Source organism: Hippopotamus amphibius, chromosome X (assembly GCF_030028045.1).
Source record: "Hippopotamus amphibius kiboko isolate mHipAmp2 chromosome X, mHipAmp2.hap2, whole genome shotgun sequence".
Classification (NCBI taxonomy): Eukaryota; Metazoa; Chordata; class Mammalia; order Artiodactyla; family Hippopotamidae; genus Hippopotamus; species Hippopotamus amphibius.
In genome coordinates, this window is record NC_080203.1 from 99,886,097 (window position 1) to 99,903,915 (window position 17,819).

General features: G+C 40.3%; 1 protein-coding gene across 3 annotated transcripts; it reads right to left on the minus strand.

The window, feature by feature from the left end:
• Positions 1–1,665: 1,665 nt before the first annotated feature.
• On the minus strand, positions 1,666–16,881 carry DDX3X (DEAD-box helicase 3 X-linked). Of its 3 annotated transcripts, none has more exons than XM_057717870.1 (17): positions 16,730–16,881; positions 13,733–13,790; positions 12,141–12,185; positions 10,326–10,458; positions 9,270–9,428; positions 9,091–9,190; positions 8,225–8,360; positions 7,231–7,316; positions 6,924–7,022; positions 6,654–6,814; positions 6,101–6,245; positions 5,874–6,018; positions 5,493–5,674; positions 5,288–5,405; positions 4,838–4,991; positions 4,441–4,580; positions 1,666–4,234 (listed from the first exon to the last, which is right to left on the minus strand). In XM_057717870.1, exons 1-17 carry the CDS (start codon positions 16,772–16,774, stop codon positions 4,155–4,157), a joined length of 1,986 nt encoding a protein of 661 aa, XP_057573853.1. In that variant the 5' UTR covers positions 16,775–16,881; the 3' UTR covers positions 1,666–4,154. The 3 variants fall into 3 exon arrangements, with proteins under 3 accessions (XP_057573853.1, XP_057573852.1, XP_057573851.1); XM_057717869.1 differs by having other exon boundaries at positions 4,441–4,577; positions 12,141–12,188; XM_057717868.1 differs by having other exon boundaries at positions 12,141–12,188.
• Positions 16,882–17,819: the final 938 nt, after the last annotated feature.

Below are 17,819 nucleotides of genomic sequence, written 5' to 3' on the forward strand. Positions count from 1 at the left end.
TGTGTAAAAATTAACCTTATTTCCGGAATTACTCTAAAGACAACCCAGTCAGATGTAAGTAGGAAAAATGGGGGAAAGAATGAATCAGGAATGAAAAAGAGGAAAGGTAAAAGTCATGAGAGGAAAGCCACATCAGACTAAACATGCTGAGAAGTAGATTATAAACTAACATGAGGACAAGAAGCAAAGCAGTTTAAAACATACCCAGAATCGTATTGTGAGAACAGAAATGTTGAGGGGAAAAAAACAAAAACAAAAAACCAAACTGAACTTGTAACTGCAGTGAATGAAATCCCTGCATTCTGGTGGAGAGGGGGATTAAGACCACTGTCAACACACACATATCTGAGCTTCAGAGTGAGACTGTGACCAATTCAACCAGGTCACTTAAAAAAGGACAAGAAAAAAAGCCATCAGAACAGACAAAAAAAAAAATTATGTCCAAGCATCAAGACATTGGATATTTTCAAACATACCCCCTCTAAGTTGTGTTTTGAAAACTACTGATGTTGAAATTCAGCGAAGAGATGGGAGGAACGAACCCAGAAACACTTTAAAAGTGGAAAAAAGTGATGAATTCAAATATATCATTTAAACTCCAGAAACGTAAATAAACTTGGGCAATTATCTCCTAGACTAGTAATCTCAAGAATTTAGGCAGTTCCCCCAGAGCTGTTCATTGCTCATAATTTACATAAAAGGGACTGTGAAGCACTCTTAAAAACCAATTTCACTCTTTGAGTCACCTTCAGCCATTGGACTCTTTTCTATCTAGCCATTCTAAGGCAACCTCTTTCCATGCTATTAAGATGACTCAACTACCTTCAACTATCTCCAAAATCAATATGGCATATTATGCTCCAAAATTCTGCCCTAAAATTTTAGGCTTTCTGCTCTGAAATCATGACTGATAAGCTCTGAAAATGTAACTACCCAGAACCAAGTGTTTCTTTACAATGCAAAAAAGTTCTTAATTATACTGTAAGACTAAAACTCAAAATGCAACAAAACACAAACACATGTACTTTCATCAGGTGAAGCCATACCAAACTGCCAACATTTGACCACTTTTGACCCCCAAAACCAGAACAACCGTTTCATGCGGTTCATCACTTCTTAGAAGTTACCTATCCAGTTATGGCTCTCATACCACCTCCTGTTAACTGGTAGCAGCTGCCTACAGCAATGTGTGCTAAAATTGGATGTCAGTAAGTAAAACTAAAGGTAGAGGACACATCCATGCTATCTCTATCACCCTGACCTCCAATACATTCTTGATTCCTAAGTATTTACCAAACCTTGTTATGTTACTAATCCATCTGATTTTTAGCCAATTCATTCTTCCATTGTTCAACCCTTCTTCGTATCAAGTGCTTCCAAAAAGATTCCCACTTCCCCCCATAAACTTCAAACTAATTATAATTGATAAGCTGTACATAATTAAAGACCTTTTAGATTTCCACCTATTAAAAAAAATCCTTTTCTCTCTGTACTCCAAACACCATCTTCATCATTTATTAAAATTGCAGAGTAATTCCGTACCCAAGAGGCATTTCAAAATCAGCACTGGATGGCAACCCAAAAAATAACATCTTACAACTCTTCAGGCAAGAGCACAAGTTTATTTTCACCTCTAATAATAAACCACAATTGACAACAACAAAAGACTGTGCAGTTCAACTTTTTATTTTAATAAAATCAGAATATGCACAGCACATGCAGTGCTAGCATCTAAACTAATACAATAAGCAATTACTAAAGCTACAGTGACTTGAGGTTCAATCTTCACATTCAGCAAGTTTAAATCCATTCTTATGTGATTTTTGAAACCTTATTAACTGAAAATATTGCTTGCTGATAAAACTTGCTCAAATGCTAATGCTGAATGTACAAGTCACTGATTATGCCAATACAACAAAGATAACCACATGTTTGAGGATTGCAATGAGCCAGACATTCACTGAAAAAAAATACACACAACGAAACAAAACTCACACAATATCTGAGAATCTGGACACTTCGTATCAGTGTTTTGAAGTGTTTCATTAATATCTTAAGACAAGTGTATCAAAACCTTGGCATGATTTAATTTAAAGTCGCCAATTTTGTTTTTACTAACATCAGAAAGTTATGGCTACACTGCCAATGCCGGGTCTGCTTAATTTGACTTAAGAGTTTAATATGACTTAACATTAAAAGCTCACACTACCCCGAAATATATAATTTCACGCATACGGTGACATTCAACATTCAAGTGCCAGTGTTTTTGTACTGTCTTTTGGTCAAGTTTCTTTAAACTTTCAAAGAATCACTTTTAGGCTTACAAAAATAAATATTTGTCAAAATGTTCAATAAATATTACATAAAACTAGCAGCAAAAAGTATCTAGAAATCTGTCGTGTGCAAATAGTTTTCTTCCCAACTACCATTCCCATGGTCCCAAATAAATTTTAGAATCTAGTCCCATCCCCTTCCTAGACAAGCTGCGTTCAACAATCTCCAAGAGACAAAATAAGATTGGAAGTTTAAGGACACGCACACAAGACATATATATAAAATTCTCTGAATGTGCAATAAAAGAAGTACTTTGTAAAAAGTTATGGGCAAAATGTACAAGGGCCTAAACCTAGACTAATTGAAATAGCACCATAACAAATGACCTCAATACTGTCAAGTGCACCTACTTAATAAAAGTTTTAGAACAAGGCACAATACACTTGAAAATCTATTGCACTTTAGGAAATTTTTGCCATCTTCCAATGCCACTGTAAAAAGATTGAGCGTTTTGATCACCGCATTCTGGCCACAAAATTAGCACAGAATTCAAAGTGGCAGAGGCATTTTAGTGGTGGACAATGCTCATCTTTGGCCAGATTTAGCATAAACAGACTATAAATACAATGGAAACCTATGCAACTAAAACTGACTAAAACTGCACTGTATAGCAGAATTGACACCTTGTGCAGTTATGTACATATTTCCAACCTGTGTGATCTCAAAGATTTCAGTTTGTTACTCTTCTGGAGCCATTTTTACAAAGTCTATAGTAAGCCAGTTTAACATCTCAACGCAGCTTGAACAGAGTAATGTGAATCGGCATTTAAAATAAAGCCTGCTGCATTAATTCTTCCTGTTCATACCCTCTTGACCAAAAAACATCAACACTAGCATGCGTTATTAGACCAAAAATCATCCAGGGCCCTAATGAGGGCTGGTCATTGCTGTGGTCAGCCATTCTACCATTTCAATTTCATTTATGGCAGGCATTTAAAAAGTCTAAGTAGATGAATTCTCCTAAAAACCTATCTCAAGTTATCAGACCTTTAAACTTTCCCTGTAATAGTATGCCCACATTTGGCTAGCTCATAGTTAATGATCTGCCTAAACATTGAAAGAGGAATTGCTGTATTTACTTGCATTAACTTTGAAAACAGTGCTTTGAATGTATGCATGTATTCATACATCACCTCATCATGACTGGAATGGCTTGTTTAAAGACTATCAGGTTCTAAATACCTATCCAGGATAGAGTGAGCAAATCAGAACTTTAACTTAATACAGTTTGCCACATTAGAAACTAATTCCATTAATATGCTTCAAGACGTTTGTTGTTTGTTTTCCCCCAATCTGCAAGTATCAAAAAGCCCTAATGCAGGCTACCGCATAAGTTTTTTCCTTATAATATTTATGGATGAATCGATGATTCCTGTTAAGTTGTATCACACCTGTGTGCCAAGGTTTGATTTTAGCCCAAGTTCAGTAAATTTATTTTGTCAAAACAATTGATATCTTGAGCATTACTGAGCCAACAGGACATCAAAATAAAAAGTTGTCTAAAGTTAAAGGCACAGTACATTAACAAACAAATGATCCTCAGTCACAAAATTATAAATGCAGTTTGGGATGGGGGTTGGGAGGGGAGTTAATCCAAACTACAGCAATGAAGTCTTCAAACCACCTTCTGAACAGGGCTGCTGATTGTTCCTTTCAACTCTTCATGTGACCTTGAGCTCCCTTAAAAAAAAAATTTCAGTGGAGAATCACAGCTGGTAATGTACTGCGAGTTCTTGAAGCTACACAAGGTATAGTCTGGCTAAGTTACATGTGGTTTCCATATTAGCTTGTTTGGCAGGGTAACCTACTACAAAGTAGGCTCAGTTACCCCACCAGTCAACCCCCTGGGAGTTATAATTTCCTCCATATCCATCACTGTTGTAAAAGCCTCCATAGCCACCTAATGAGAGATTTAAAAAAGAGAAAAATTAATTAAGTCATCCATTGTTTTATACAGTCTTTCCCTTCTTTAAATATTTTGATGTAAAATTACAAAAAGCAATCTACAGGGCTGACCCTCCCGATATTTTTAATTATGCTTTGAAAAAGATGAAAAAGGAAAAAGAAAACCCTTCCCAAAGATATGAGGTTAAAAATCAACATTACCTCCACCAAACCCTCTGCTGCTGCCATGGCCACCTCCACCACTGCGGCTGCTGCTGGCGCGGCTGCTGCTGAAGCTGGAACTGCTGGCACCACTACTTTGTCGATAGTCTCTGGCACCAAATCCTCCACTGAATCTACTACTACAAGGACAAAATGTGTTAGTTCATGTAAAGATGAAATTTCAATCAGATAACCCAATTCTTGTTAAAACTTCCCAATGACCAATTTCTGATTTTCCAATTCAAGCAATTTCATCCAGTCCTATTTTCCCTAACAGTGATTTTAAAAGGCCTTAGCTGTGAAAGGCTGACACTACCTTAATGTCACCTAACAACCTTAAGAAGTTACCCTTGGACGTAACACTCATCCCCATCATCATACACCATCTGTAACTCACCTTTTGGATCGTCCACGACTGCTACCCTTGTAGTGGTGTTCATAAGCCATGTTTTCTAACCAAGATGGCACTTCCTGTTTAGCTTCAACAAGAAGATCCAACAAATCCTTGGTAATATTTATGTTTCTCTCATTAAAGAATGAGGTGGCAAGGCCTAAAACAGTTCCAAAAAGGACATTAAGGTCTTCCATAAAGTAGCACAGTATTCTTACTTTCATATTAGAATATTAGGTAGAATACTAAAATAAGAGATAACAATTCGCTATTTAACCAACTCAAATTTCTTTGAACAAACCCTGACTTTTTTTCCTGCCACTTCTGCTGAGATGTATTTTAACCCCATTTTTTGAAAATAGGACTTCTTCTATTAAGATCCTGAAAAGTTCTTTGCTGTAAGAATCACAATGAAAAATCAGAAACCACCAGATCATCAAGTAACCACACACTTACCAAGGTTTCCTACACGTCCTGTACGGCCAATGCGATGTACATATTCTTCAATATCACTTGGCAAGTCAAAATTGATAACATGTTTCACATTTGAAATGTCCAGTCCTCTTGCTGCTACCTAGAAAGTAACTTTTGTTACATATAGTCCACTTAAAAGAAAGCAAATAGTTGAACATGCTGACCTTGAAAATAAAATTATACATACTGCTGTAGCCACTAGAATTGGGCTTTTTCCTGAGCGGAACTGGTGAAGGGCCTCTTCTCTATCTCTCTGAGACCGGTCTCCATGGATACTGGTACAAGCATATCCTTCATGGTACAAGAAATCCTCTAGAGAATCTGCACCCTTTTTGGTCTCCACAAACACTAAGGTCAGTGAATCTTTGCCTAAAGTTAAAATATTACAAGATTTCTGTCACTAATAGTGGCTTGGTTCTCTTTGTACTTAGTAAACTTGCAAACAGAGGCAACTGCAATAGATCGTTTCAATAATATGTTTCGGATGAGGAGGAAAAGCAATAAAGGTCATCCAAATGGATAAATTTATTACCTAAGCCACCAGAATGATATGATGCTAAAATTATACCTGTTGCATTTAGAAGGTCAAGCAGAAATGACCGTTTGTCTGACTCTTCCACCCAGACTACTTTCTGTGTGATGTTCTCAGAGGTAGAGCCAACTCTTCCTACGGCCAGAAAGATATACTCATCCAAGAAATCACGAGCAAGCATCTGAAAGAAAAAAAAAGTGTTTTATTATCTATTGAGATAAACAAATTCCTAAGTAAATAAGATTTGCAGAATAAAATAATACCTGTATTTCCTTAGGGAAAGTAGCACTAAACATCATAGTGTGGCGAACTCCCTTTGGTGGCATAGTATCTTGTTCAACGATTCTACGTATTTGAGGTTCAAACCCCATATCCAACATCCGATCAGCTTCATCTAACACCAAGTATCTGCCATGGAAAAAAAAATCCAGTTTAGAATTTGAGGAGAAAAGATAGTTTTAATATAACTATTTCTATAAGCACAATTAATTATTCATTCAGTAAATTCCTCACACAATTTAACCCATGTATGTGAGACACAGCATAGGATCTTTGCCACTAAATAAATGGTCCAAGACAGTACAGCCAAATTAGCCCTTATACTTGACTGTGGTCCCAAGGTCCGGTCATTCTCAGCCTCTACTAAAATGTCACTGATTTTTCGACATTAAAATTACAATGAGCAAACTTTTTGTAAAAGCTGTGAGACTAAAATAAATCACTTCTCCACCTTAAAACTTATTTACAAGTTCCACAAAACTAATGGCCAGTAATTTAAAAAATTAATGCATTCCAAACATTCAAAAATTAACATACTTGCAGAAGTCTAATCCAATCTTCCCTCTTTCCATCATATCTACTAGACGTCCTGGAGTGGCTACTAACAAGTGGCATCCACGTTCTAAGTCTCGAATTTGCTGACCAATATCAGCACCACCATAAACCACGCAAGGACGAACTCTAGATCGGTATGAAAACTATAAACAAAGAAATGTTATCAACTTTAAGGCCAAGATTTTTACATGGTCATAAAACATTTCATCAGACTTAATGAGAAAGCCAATAATCTCTGAAATGCATACTTACTTTCCTAGCTTCCTCATAGATCTGTACAGCCAATTCTCTAGTTGGTGCTAACACCAAGGAGATTGGGTATTGTTTGCGGCGCCCATACCTTCCATTTTCCTAAAAAATAATTTATAAGTTAAACACTTAACATCCTTTTTTAAAGGTTCATTACAACGTAATTCCCTTCTGTAATTTACGGATTACACTAAGAACTGTTTCTAATTATATAGGTTAGAATACAAGTATTATCGTCATTTAGAAAGCTTTCTCAACAGCTACCTACAAGGTTCCACAGTCATTTCCCATTTTATATAGAAATCTTTACCTTCATGGCTCTCAAAGCCTCGCCTGGACCATCAGAATAAATCTGACTCAAGATGGGCAAGAGAAATGCTGCAGTTTTTCCAGACCCTGTTTAAAAGAAAGCATATTCATTTAACCAGAGAAAAACCTGCTTATTACTTTTGAATATACATTGGTAGATTGCGGTGTTTCTTTTAACTGCCTAATTACTTAGCAATTAATTATTTTACTTTATCCCCAAATTAATTTTCTAAAAATTAATAGCTAATTTAAAAATACCAAGTGATGACTTTGACTAATCTATAATAGGAGTAAGCAAACTAAGGCCCAACCTATTTATCTTTGTAAATAAAGCTTTACTGGAATATAGCTGTGAGCAATAATTACACATCATCTATGGCTACTTTCAGAAAACAGCAAAGCTGAATTGCAACAAGACCACGTAGTCCATGAGCCAAAAAAATATTTTGTTCAGTCACAGAAAATATATACCAAACTCTGGTCACTAACAATGTAGTAGTATTCACTTCTTCGTATTTGTGTAGAGAGCAGGAATTGTGTCTCTAAATGTGACAATTTCAATTTCTAACACTTCCTTGTAGGTACTGTATATACTGATAGCGTATAAAGGATGACATTCTCACTCTTCTACAGGCTTTTCTCTAATCTTACCCTTCTTATCCCTGATACAATGTTACAGTGCTAACTTTCTCACCATTGCAATCACAATAACCTAACTCTGTTGCAGCAGTATCAGGCTCATGACTTTCTATAGGCTGTCCCCAAGATACCCTAACGAAAACATTAGAGGTAATACAGGACCCAAAGGGCTAAGACAAGAGATACCATCCAGCTACTCCTTACCTATATCAAAGTACACCAGTCGGACTACATACAGGACTCAAGCTTCCTCGTGAAACATACTCCATGCATATTTTTTTTGGTATTGGTTTTATGAGAGCAAGCCGAGTTAAGGTATTCTTGACAACTTTTTAACTTCTATCAAGTCTGCTTACCTGTTTGGGCACAAGCCATCAAGTCTCTCTTCTCTTTGATAATAGGAATAGCATGCTTTTGCACTGGAGTTGGGCGAGTGTAGCGAGTAAGCTCAATGTTTCCCATAATAATTTCTCCCATCTCAACATCACTGAACTGTCAAGAAATTCATCAGGGTTAAATAGGCAGAAATGCTATCTGGAGCCATTTTGTTTTATACAAATACAATGGGGGGAGCTATCAACCAATTTGTACTTTAGTTGCTTTAAGCTATTGTGTTCCATGGCGGGGGGGGGGGGGGGGGGATCACCCCCTAAGCTTAACCTACATTGGTGAAGTTTTGGGTTCTTCTCGTGTCTGACCCATTTTCTATTTCGAATTATTAGTAATGGTAAAATGGAACTCAATCTCCCCCTTTCCACAAACCAATGAGACAGCTTTTTAGAGTAACTTTAAAAAATTGTTAAGCTAAAGTAGGCATGGTCTATATATGCCTTTAGGAAGCCCATCTTGATGTGCTGTGAAAATATTTACACTTCCCTGTCTTAAAGGTCAAGCAGGGCTTCCCTGGTGGCGCAGTGGTTAAGAATCTACCCACCAATGAAGGGAACACGGGTTTGAGCCCTGGTCCAGGAAGATCCCACATACCGCAGAGCAACTAAGCCCGTGTGCCACAACTTCCGAGCCTGCACTCTAGAGCCCTTGAGCTTCAACTACTGAAGCCCAAGCACCTGGAGCCCATGCTCCGCAACAAGAGAAGCCATTGCAATGAGAAGCCCATGCACCACAATGAAGAGTAGCCCTCACTCTGCAACTACAGAAAGCAGCAACGATGGCCAAACACAGCCTATACATAAATACATAAAGGTCAAGGAAAAATACTTACACTTTCAATGTGTGGAGGACAGTTGTTACCTGTTGCCTCAACTGGAATGTCATCATATTTTTCAAAATTAATCCCAGTGTTGCCTCCAGAAAAGAGCTCTCTGAAATCAGAAGACTGGTAAGTTTGTTACATTAGCTAATAACGTTTCATCACAATTAACACACATTTCAAAAACTTACTGTTCCAAGCGTTCACTTGGTGGGAGTGGTTTTGACCAATCATCTTCATCTGATTTGTCACACCAGCGACTATTTCCACCACGTTCATATTTGCCAAAGCCACCTCTGTCACCACGGCTGCCAATGCTGTCATAGTCACTTCGTCCACGATCATCAAACCTGAACAGCACAAGCAATTAATCAGAATCTTATCATTTAACCATTATCAGATTGCTACCACTACTCTAGAATTGTACCTTAAGAAAAGTTCAATATGGCTAATTTCAAGGACGTGAACAGTCTAATTCAGGATTACTCTTATTTGACAAATGAGATCCTCTAACCAGAATATCATTTACATAACTTTAAAAATAAATAAAAAACCCTTTGGGGGGGAGATCAGTCTTATGTATGTGAAACCAGCATATAACTTACACCTTTAAATGTTCTCATCCAAATATTTCTGGTGATAGGGAAAAGAGTAAAGTATCACACCAAATAGCAATTGTCCCAATTATATTAAGATGTTACTTAAAGGACAATTCACCTGTGTGACAGACTTTGGATAAAAGGTAAAAAATAATCCTTACCTGAATTAAGATGTTTTTAGTTTTAGGCCTGTTTTCGAAAAAGCAGGACACACAGGACTAACCACAGCTATTAGGCGCATGAGGTCAGTTCACCACACTTGCATAATCAAAAATATAAGGTGTTTAAAAATTGTCATATAGAATATCCACAAAAATGCCAACCAAATTAGGCCATTCACTAAACTTACTTTTTTAAGTAGAATACATAAAACTAGAGAAATATAAAAATAACTGATTTCATTACGCCAAAGGGCATGTTCTTATTCTCACCTAAATTCTGTGTAACAAGTTCAATTTAGTAAAGACCCTCTTACAGTTAAAAAATACATATACATGATTAAATAGACATAATACTTAACACCCAAATAGGTGGTCTACTAAGGGGAAAAAAATATCATGCTTAATGGTCAGAGTACAAATTAAAGACCAATTTCTAAATCGCTGTACTGTACACACAAGAAAGGCAAGAAAATAAGAAATCCCTTACCTTCCTCTTGATCCACTTCCACGATCGCTGAAGAAACTAGACTTCCCTCTTGAATCACTTCGGCAACCAAAACTGCTGTATGCATCCTTATCTTTACTAGAACTCCACCCTGAACTGTCTTTATCATAGAATCCTTCAATTAAAAAGAAGAAAAAAAAAGCGAGCCCATTTTATTATATTAGAAAATGACAATACTTGAAAACAGCATTCCTATGTTTCTGAATTTGAAGCCCTCCACTGACCATCCCATCTCTGGACCAGAGGGGCAATGGAAATATTCCTACCACGGCACTATAATATACTGTACACTAAACAAAGTGATCGACAGTCTAAAAATGTTCTGAATACTACTTCTAAAAGGTCAACAGCTTTGCTTGTCACATGATTATGGTATTGTTATATGACCACATAGTTTAATTTCCATTCATTTTATAGGTGTGAATGAGTTTACTAGGAAGGAGCTACCATTAGTTCAATGTCTGTTAGAACTGACATTCATTTAAAACATTAAGAATGTCAGTTTTCTTGGTTTAATACAGTATCTCTTAGTTTCAATAGTAGAAAGTTTAAAAACAGCGCTCTGTTCATATGAAATACATACTATCAGATGAGAATTAGGAATACATAGAACAAAGGAAAATCCTCATCCTTACACATTCGGTATAGACAGATTCCTAGGGTACAGCTGTAAACATTTAGTAAGAGGGGATGACAAAAGTGTAAACTAGCCTAACAGGCAGACAGTTTAAACACAAGTACAGAGTTTAACTAGCTTCAGTGACACTTTATTAAATAGTCAGACGCAGTTTACAAATTAAGTTACTTTCCTTCTGCCTTCTGCCTCTACCAGCCAGGGTGATCAACAGCCTTAGCTACCAATAAAGAGCTGAGTTAGAGTTCTAAGATCTCTTTCAGCTATAACTCCTATGATACTGCCTCTCTCCCTGCTTTGATTCCTGTCATTGCAACAAAGGGAGAAAAGCACTACATATACACGAGGGTCAATTTCAGCTAATACATTCTAAGGAATGAGAACTCATCAAAAAACAATGGTATGATAGCTAAATGTTCCATGTATTGCCAGGGACAGTGAAGCTAATACAAACTACATATGGATATGGAGAAATGACAGCAAACTGTGTGTTCCTGTGGACCCTCCACCCTTCCAATCCTGTCTTCTTTTACCCAGTATCTTCCCCTCTTCTTGACCTTTAGTTTTCCTGACCTTCTCCTTTTCCTCCAAATCTCAGATCACCTATTTCATGGCATATACAGCACCCCAACAGTTAGTTGTCCCACACTATGAGCCACTACTAGTTCCCTATCACTACATCGCAAAGTTAATGGGAAAAGACAAGCTGTTGTGATAATCACTCCCATCTATTGGGAGCTTGAGCGATGCTTGTTAACTATTCCCCAATAATCCCATGTTCACTTTGCACCTCTGTAAGACAGAAATAACCGGGTTGTTATCACCATGCGGCAGTTTGTTTTACATAGTAATGGGTGCCCACTCACCTTTTTCAAATTGAACTCACGCTGTGAATGATTACAAACACAGGTTAAGCAGGAGACTAGTGAAACTACAAAGCCATACCCTTGGCCTCAGAAGAGTTTGACATAGGAAACGCAGTTTTCCACTGTCTGATAGTAGATGAATTTTTCCAAAGTGAGTAAGTCCTAATATCTGAAGCAGTTCTGACAGTAGCAGGAGAGTACAATGTTTACAGACTTCTCAAGGTGTCTCATTTTCCCTAGGCTCCAACTTCTAAATGCAGCAAGGATTAGGTATACCAAGTTGCTCAAAGGACTTACCTTTAGTAGCTTCTCTGTTCCTTAAGTGAGGAGGAATATAGCGCCCTTCTAAAAGAAATAGCGAAGTTAAATTTCATATTCCAGAAAACTTAAAAAACAAAAAAGTTAAAGCTTTTTACCAAAATTTGTACTATTAAAAAACAGTCCTGGAAAGAAAAATTTTAAATCTATGGTTCTCCAGTTTGACTATGTACTTGGAAATTGAGAAGTGGGGAAAAAAACTACTTTAGGAGGACAGGTTTGACTTGGAACCTAACACTTGAAATCTACAAATAGATAAATTTAACTTGCCACTAGTGGCTAATTTAACACAACATTTTAAAAGGCCTGCTATGATTTCAGAGAATTGTCATAAACTACCAAGACTTACAACAGTAATATTACAACAACCTAAAAAAATGTAACATAAGTGTTAATAACTCACTTAACATGTAACATGAGTATTACTAGTAACAACCTAAAATAAATCATGTAACTAGTCACTAAGAGGCTTTTTTGTTTCTACCCTGGTTAAGTTCCAAAACACAGAATACATATGTAATATGGAAAGGCTGCAAAAGGGGAAATGACTTCAAAGAACTGTGAATTTTAATTTGAGACTTGCAGAGTTTAAGACAACTATTTTCCGTATGCAAGTAAGAATACAGCCTAGACAATGGATGAGAAGCAAAAGCGAATAATATATATCCACTAAGTAACGGAAAGTCAATTTGCTTTATTACCAATCTGCAATTTAACTTTCTCACTTCTGGGTTGAATTAAAGTCCTAAATGATTCTTAGCATGACAAATAATGAAAGTTAAAACAAATACCAAATAACAGTGCCCAGTGAGGCCCTTCTTGCCTAAAAATGAAGACATGCCCTTTACTATGCAACAGAGCTTGAAGAAATACTGCTTCCAGATCTTACATACAGCCAATACACAATTTTCTTCTTCTTTTGACTAACAGGGTAGGAGGAGACCTGAGCTGAAGCAGGTCTATTACCAATAATAAACGGCCAAAATCCTCTACACCTTAATACTAATCTCTGCCAAGTACCAAAAAAATCCTTTTAAGGGAAACAAATTAAATAAAACTTCTATATCTAGCTTCTTTTCAAAAGAACGATACAATTCAGCATTTAAAATCCTAACCATCACCCCAAGATTCATTATAGCCTTGTTCCAGAGTCTCATGTTCTTCATGGGAAAAGGGTAGCTGTAGCTGATGAATGTGAAATGTTCCCTTTAATCAGTTTAATTCTGACCACAAAGCAGGACTTCCCTGGCCATCCAGTGGTTAAGACTCTGCGCTTCTACCACAAGGGGCATGGGGTTCGATCCCTGGTTGGAGAACTAAGATTCAACATGCTGTGCGGCACAGCAAAAAAGAAAAAAAAAGAAAGAAAGAAAAGAAAAAAACCAACCCACAATGCTACACACATAATTCTTTACACAGTAAAAATTTTAAGTATATCCAACGAAACGTTAAGGTATTAAAGCTCTAATACTCAGTAAACACAACACTGTAAATCAACTATATTTCAATGAAATAATTTTTTTTTAAAAAAAGCCCTAATATTCAGTAAATCCATAAAATGTTTTACTCACTGCTGGCTGTACTTCCTCCACTCTGATTATCTGAAGAGTTCAGGTCTAGGCCAGCAAACTAGAAGAGAGTTAAATTTTGGTTAGCAGCCCATGTGCAGAAATATTACACTAAAAGAAAACAAGTCTTGCCCTCTAGCATTTACTAGCACTAGTTGCCCTGTCTGCCTCACTGGGGCTGATGTGAAACTCTCAAGGAGAGTGTGACTAAGAATGTGCTTTGAAGACAGTAAAGTTCTAAGTAAATGCAAAATACTTCACAACGGTACTACCTGTATATGCTGCAGAAGGTACCACACCAAGATGGTGGTGCTATCCAGGACAAATTGGGTCCAAATTTAAGCCATTCATTCAAAATGAATCTTCCCTGTAACGTTTTCCATAGTAAAAGTTAAAGAAATTTAAATTACTTTAAAATGTCAAATAGTCAACGGACTCATTTTAGCTCCAAACACTTGGAGGCAAATATTTTCAATGCCACTGTCTACTTGTAATTATTTTAAACCTACAAAGCACACCTGAAAAATGTCAGAACAAAAATTTTATTGACCATTTCTTGGTTCCTTTATCCCTAAATACTGCACAAGTATTTTAAATTAGGGCAGCACTCTTCAGAACAAAAATTAATATAACCACCACTTACTGAGCACTACTAAGCACAACCCTATGAAGTAAGTACCTCTTCTCCCATATCAGTTAAGTTCAGAACACTCTGAACATAAATGGCACAACTGCCATTTAGTGTTCTTAACGACTAGGACACATTTTACTGCCTTTATCTCCACTTCTACCCATCTCTCTACACTGGTAGCTCAAAGCCTCAACACCCTAAAAAATCTTCATCGCATTATGTAATGACTAAACAAACTATTTACAAGCAATAGTGGGAAAACTATATGTGCCAAAAGCAGCATTTCATTTTTTTAATGTAACCAGTCACACACTATTGACACCTGTTTGCAAAGGGGATATGCTATACCACAACGCAGAAGTCCTCTGTCAAAAGCTCAAGATTATACTGTCAAATTGCAAGCATCATCAATGGAGTCACTGAAAATTGGAAGCAGATGCTAAATCTTAGGAAAAAAAATGAGCATGGTAAGAGTTTCAGGCAGCTCACTTCCTAATTTCTATTAGCAAAAACGCTGCCATGTTTTCTCTGCACTAGTTATCTCAGCAACAGACTGATACTTTAAGGCACAAAAGGTACAAAAACTTTGCACTTGTTGCAGTATGTTTTGTTATTAAGTTCACACTTGGCAAAATAAACTAAAAAGCACTTTAAATGCTATTGTAAATTGTTAGGACTACATTATTGCAATTTTCTCAGTTGTGACTTTGCTTGCTGCTTAATTGTAACGACTCTGCATATTTTTTTCCAATTACTTCGACTACAAATTTCATTCCTTGACTAGAATCTTAAATACTGCATCACCTACTGTAGTAAATGTTGAAACTGGGGACAACCCATGCTCTTGATATCAGATTTTTTTGTGTCTTTGCTCCGTTTAACATATAACGCGTCAGCAATTTGGAGGATTTATTCTAATTGACTCATTAATGGAAAAACGCTCCCCCCCCCCAAAACAGATCGTTAAGTCCCTAAAAACATATTACACATGACTACATTAAAGTCTATTAACAATTCATTTGCCTAACTCAACTTCGTATCAGAATTCCGGAGCTCATGGTAGGCAGAAGTTTACTTAAAGGCAACAAACATCGTACTGAAGAGCTTCTCTGAAGCTTGGTGCCACACTTGCTGACGGATGCGGACTTCCGGCCACCACAGCCCAGAACCCCTCCTCTCAGATCACGCGCCCCCCCTCCTCTATCTCTAAACCCTTAGACGACAGACCCGGAGCCTCTGACCTATTTCAAAATTTCAGCCCACAAGCAGCAACAAGTCAACAAGAGAATTGTTTATTTCTCCCCAAGCCACATTCCGGGCGTTCTTCCTCTGGCCGAGTCCCGCATCAAACGCCCCTAATCTGAGGACACTCGTAGACTCCTTGGTACCCCCCCGCCCCCCATGACCCACGGCGCTGGGCTAAATCGCCACAGTGACTACCGGGAGCAAGTGAGGCAGAGCCGGCCGCGCGGGGTCGCAAACCTCCCTGACGTCTCCCCGCCGCGTTCAACCTCGATCTCTAGAGCCCGGCGCCACGGCGCACGCAGCGGCCCATTCTTCCCTCCCCTCCCCCCCTCACTCCTCCCCGAATCTTCTGCGTCACAAAACTTTCCACTCCGGAAACGCGGCCTCCAAGGCCGTGGCGCCGGGCCTGCGGAAACCGGGCTGGAGAGAAAAAGCCCTGCGGAAGGAAGCCCGGGAGGAACAAGATGCCCATCCATCCCCGTTTCCGGGCCCTCAGCGGCCCGGCCTCTCTCGCTCGTGGGCCGCAGCGCCACCCAGCCATCCGGCACCACACAAAGGAGGCCGCCGCCATTACCCTGAGCGAAGGCCACCCCCCGCGCCGCCCCCTCCCACATTCCAGGGCTGCGTTCCTCCTCCCGCTCACACGCGCGTGCACACACACGCGCCAGCGCCGCCCAGCTCTATGACAGGAATCCGAGCCGCGCACGCCGCGAGCTTCCGAGCCCTCAGAACCAAAAAGGTCCCCATTCGCGAACAACCGCACCGCGCCCCGCCCCCCCATCCATGGATCACTCGTCAGTCGAGGCGCGCGCGTGCGCGCCTCCGGGAGAGCGCGCGCCCCCTCCCCCTCCGCCCGCCTGCGCACGCACACACAAAAGCCGCCATTGTGCTCGGCCGGCAGACAATACCGCGAGCCAGGCCGGAGCCCCGGCCCCAGCAATAGCCACAACCAGCATTCCTGTCACCTTCCCGTTCCCCCACAGCCCCGGGGCATAGACACTCGCTAGTCCGAGGGACCCAGAAAATGGGAACTGAGGATACCAGCTAGCACTGCGCCACAAACCAAGTTGGGTCAGGGGATGGATTCACGCGGCAATAACCCCGGTAGGCTCCTTGCGGCTCACCTGCTGGTCCAGCCCGAGCGCATTTTCCACCGCCACATGACTCATCCCTGAAGAGTACCGAGAACTCGGAGCCTTCGGCTGCTGAGCTAATGTGTTTGGCTCACCGCGAAGGCCCTCTCACGAGAGAACTGCGGCTCTGAGGCGCACGGCGCGACCACGGATCTAATATACCCGCTCGAACGACTGGTACGTCACCACGTAAGACGTGTGCCCTCCCTCTCACACCCGCACTCCGCCCGCCCGCTACGACTTCTGCCTAGCTACTGCGCGCTCATTTAGTCCTAACCTCGCGAGATTTCCTGGTCGGTCGCGTCCGCGGCTCGTCGTCCTACCCTGGCACTGAGAGCGCCAAATGCTGTCCTAGTTCCCTTGAGTTCCACTTCCCCTGTCCTCCGCTGTTACCCTAGTCTAAGGCTAGGAGGTCTCGAGATCTCGCGAGAACTCGTCACCTCCCACTTTCCGCCGGCTAGGAGACCTTAAAATCTGTCCTAGGCCTTTCCCCCCTTTTTTTCCTAAGGTCCCCAGTTTTCGCTGTTACTTTCTTTCTAAGGAGCGCTCTCTCCTTTCTCTCTCAGTCCCCCGGACTTGGAGATGTCATGAGATTTCTCCAAACTAATCAGCTCTCGCGTTTTCGCGGGCCGACTCCCCGAAATCGGAGTTAGAGAGAGGCCCGAAGCCCAGGGGACGGCGGGTCACGTGACCGCAGGTGTCGAACGCGGAGGCCATTTTGTGGAGCAGGAAACCGTGGTTTTAAATAGAGTGCTCGGAATGGGGGTGGAAGTTCAGGGAAAAGAGGGAGGGAGGAGGCGGGAAGAGGGGGGAGAGGAGGTGGGAAGAAGGGGAAGAGGAGGAGGGGGAAAAAGAGGAAGGGGGGGAAGAGGGCAGGATGGTGACCAGGGGCGGGGGGAGGGGAGGGGAGTGGAGGCGAGCTGGCGGCGCGCGCTGGTGGTGGGACACTTCACCGCGCGGTTGCCTAGGCAGCGGGGACGACGCCTAGGAACGCCAGAGCCCCTCAGGTTTCCCACACACCGCCGACCCCTCCCCCCTGCTCCAAGCGAGCGTTTTCCAGCGCGCGTCCCCGCTCCTCGCG

Coding starts and splice junctions, on each gene's coding strand:
- DDX3X (XM_057717868.1), bottom strand. CDS start 16,774: ATGAGTCATGTGGCGGTGGAAAATGCGCTCGGGCTGGACCAGCAG. Junction 12,189..13,732: donor TGGAGGAAGTACAGCCAGCA/GTGAGTAAAACA, acceptor TATTTCTTTTAG/AAGGGCGCTATATTCCTCCT. Junction 6,815..6,923: donor TCTATGAGGAAGCTAGGAAA/GTAAGTATGCAT, acceptor CTTTGTTTATAG/TTTTCATACCGATCTAGAGT.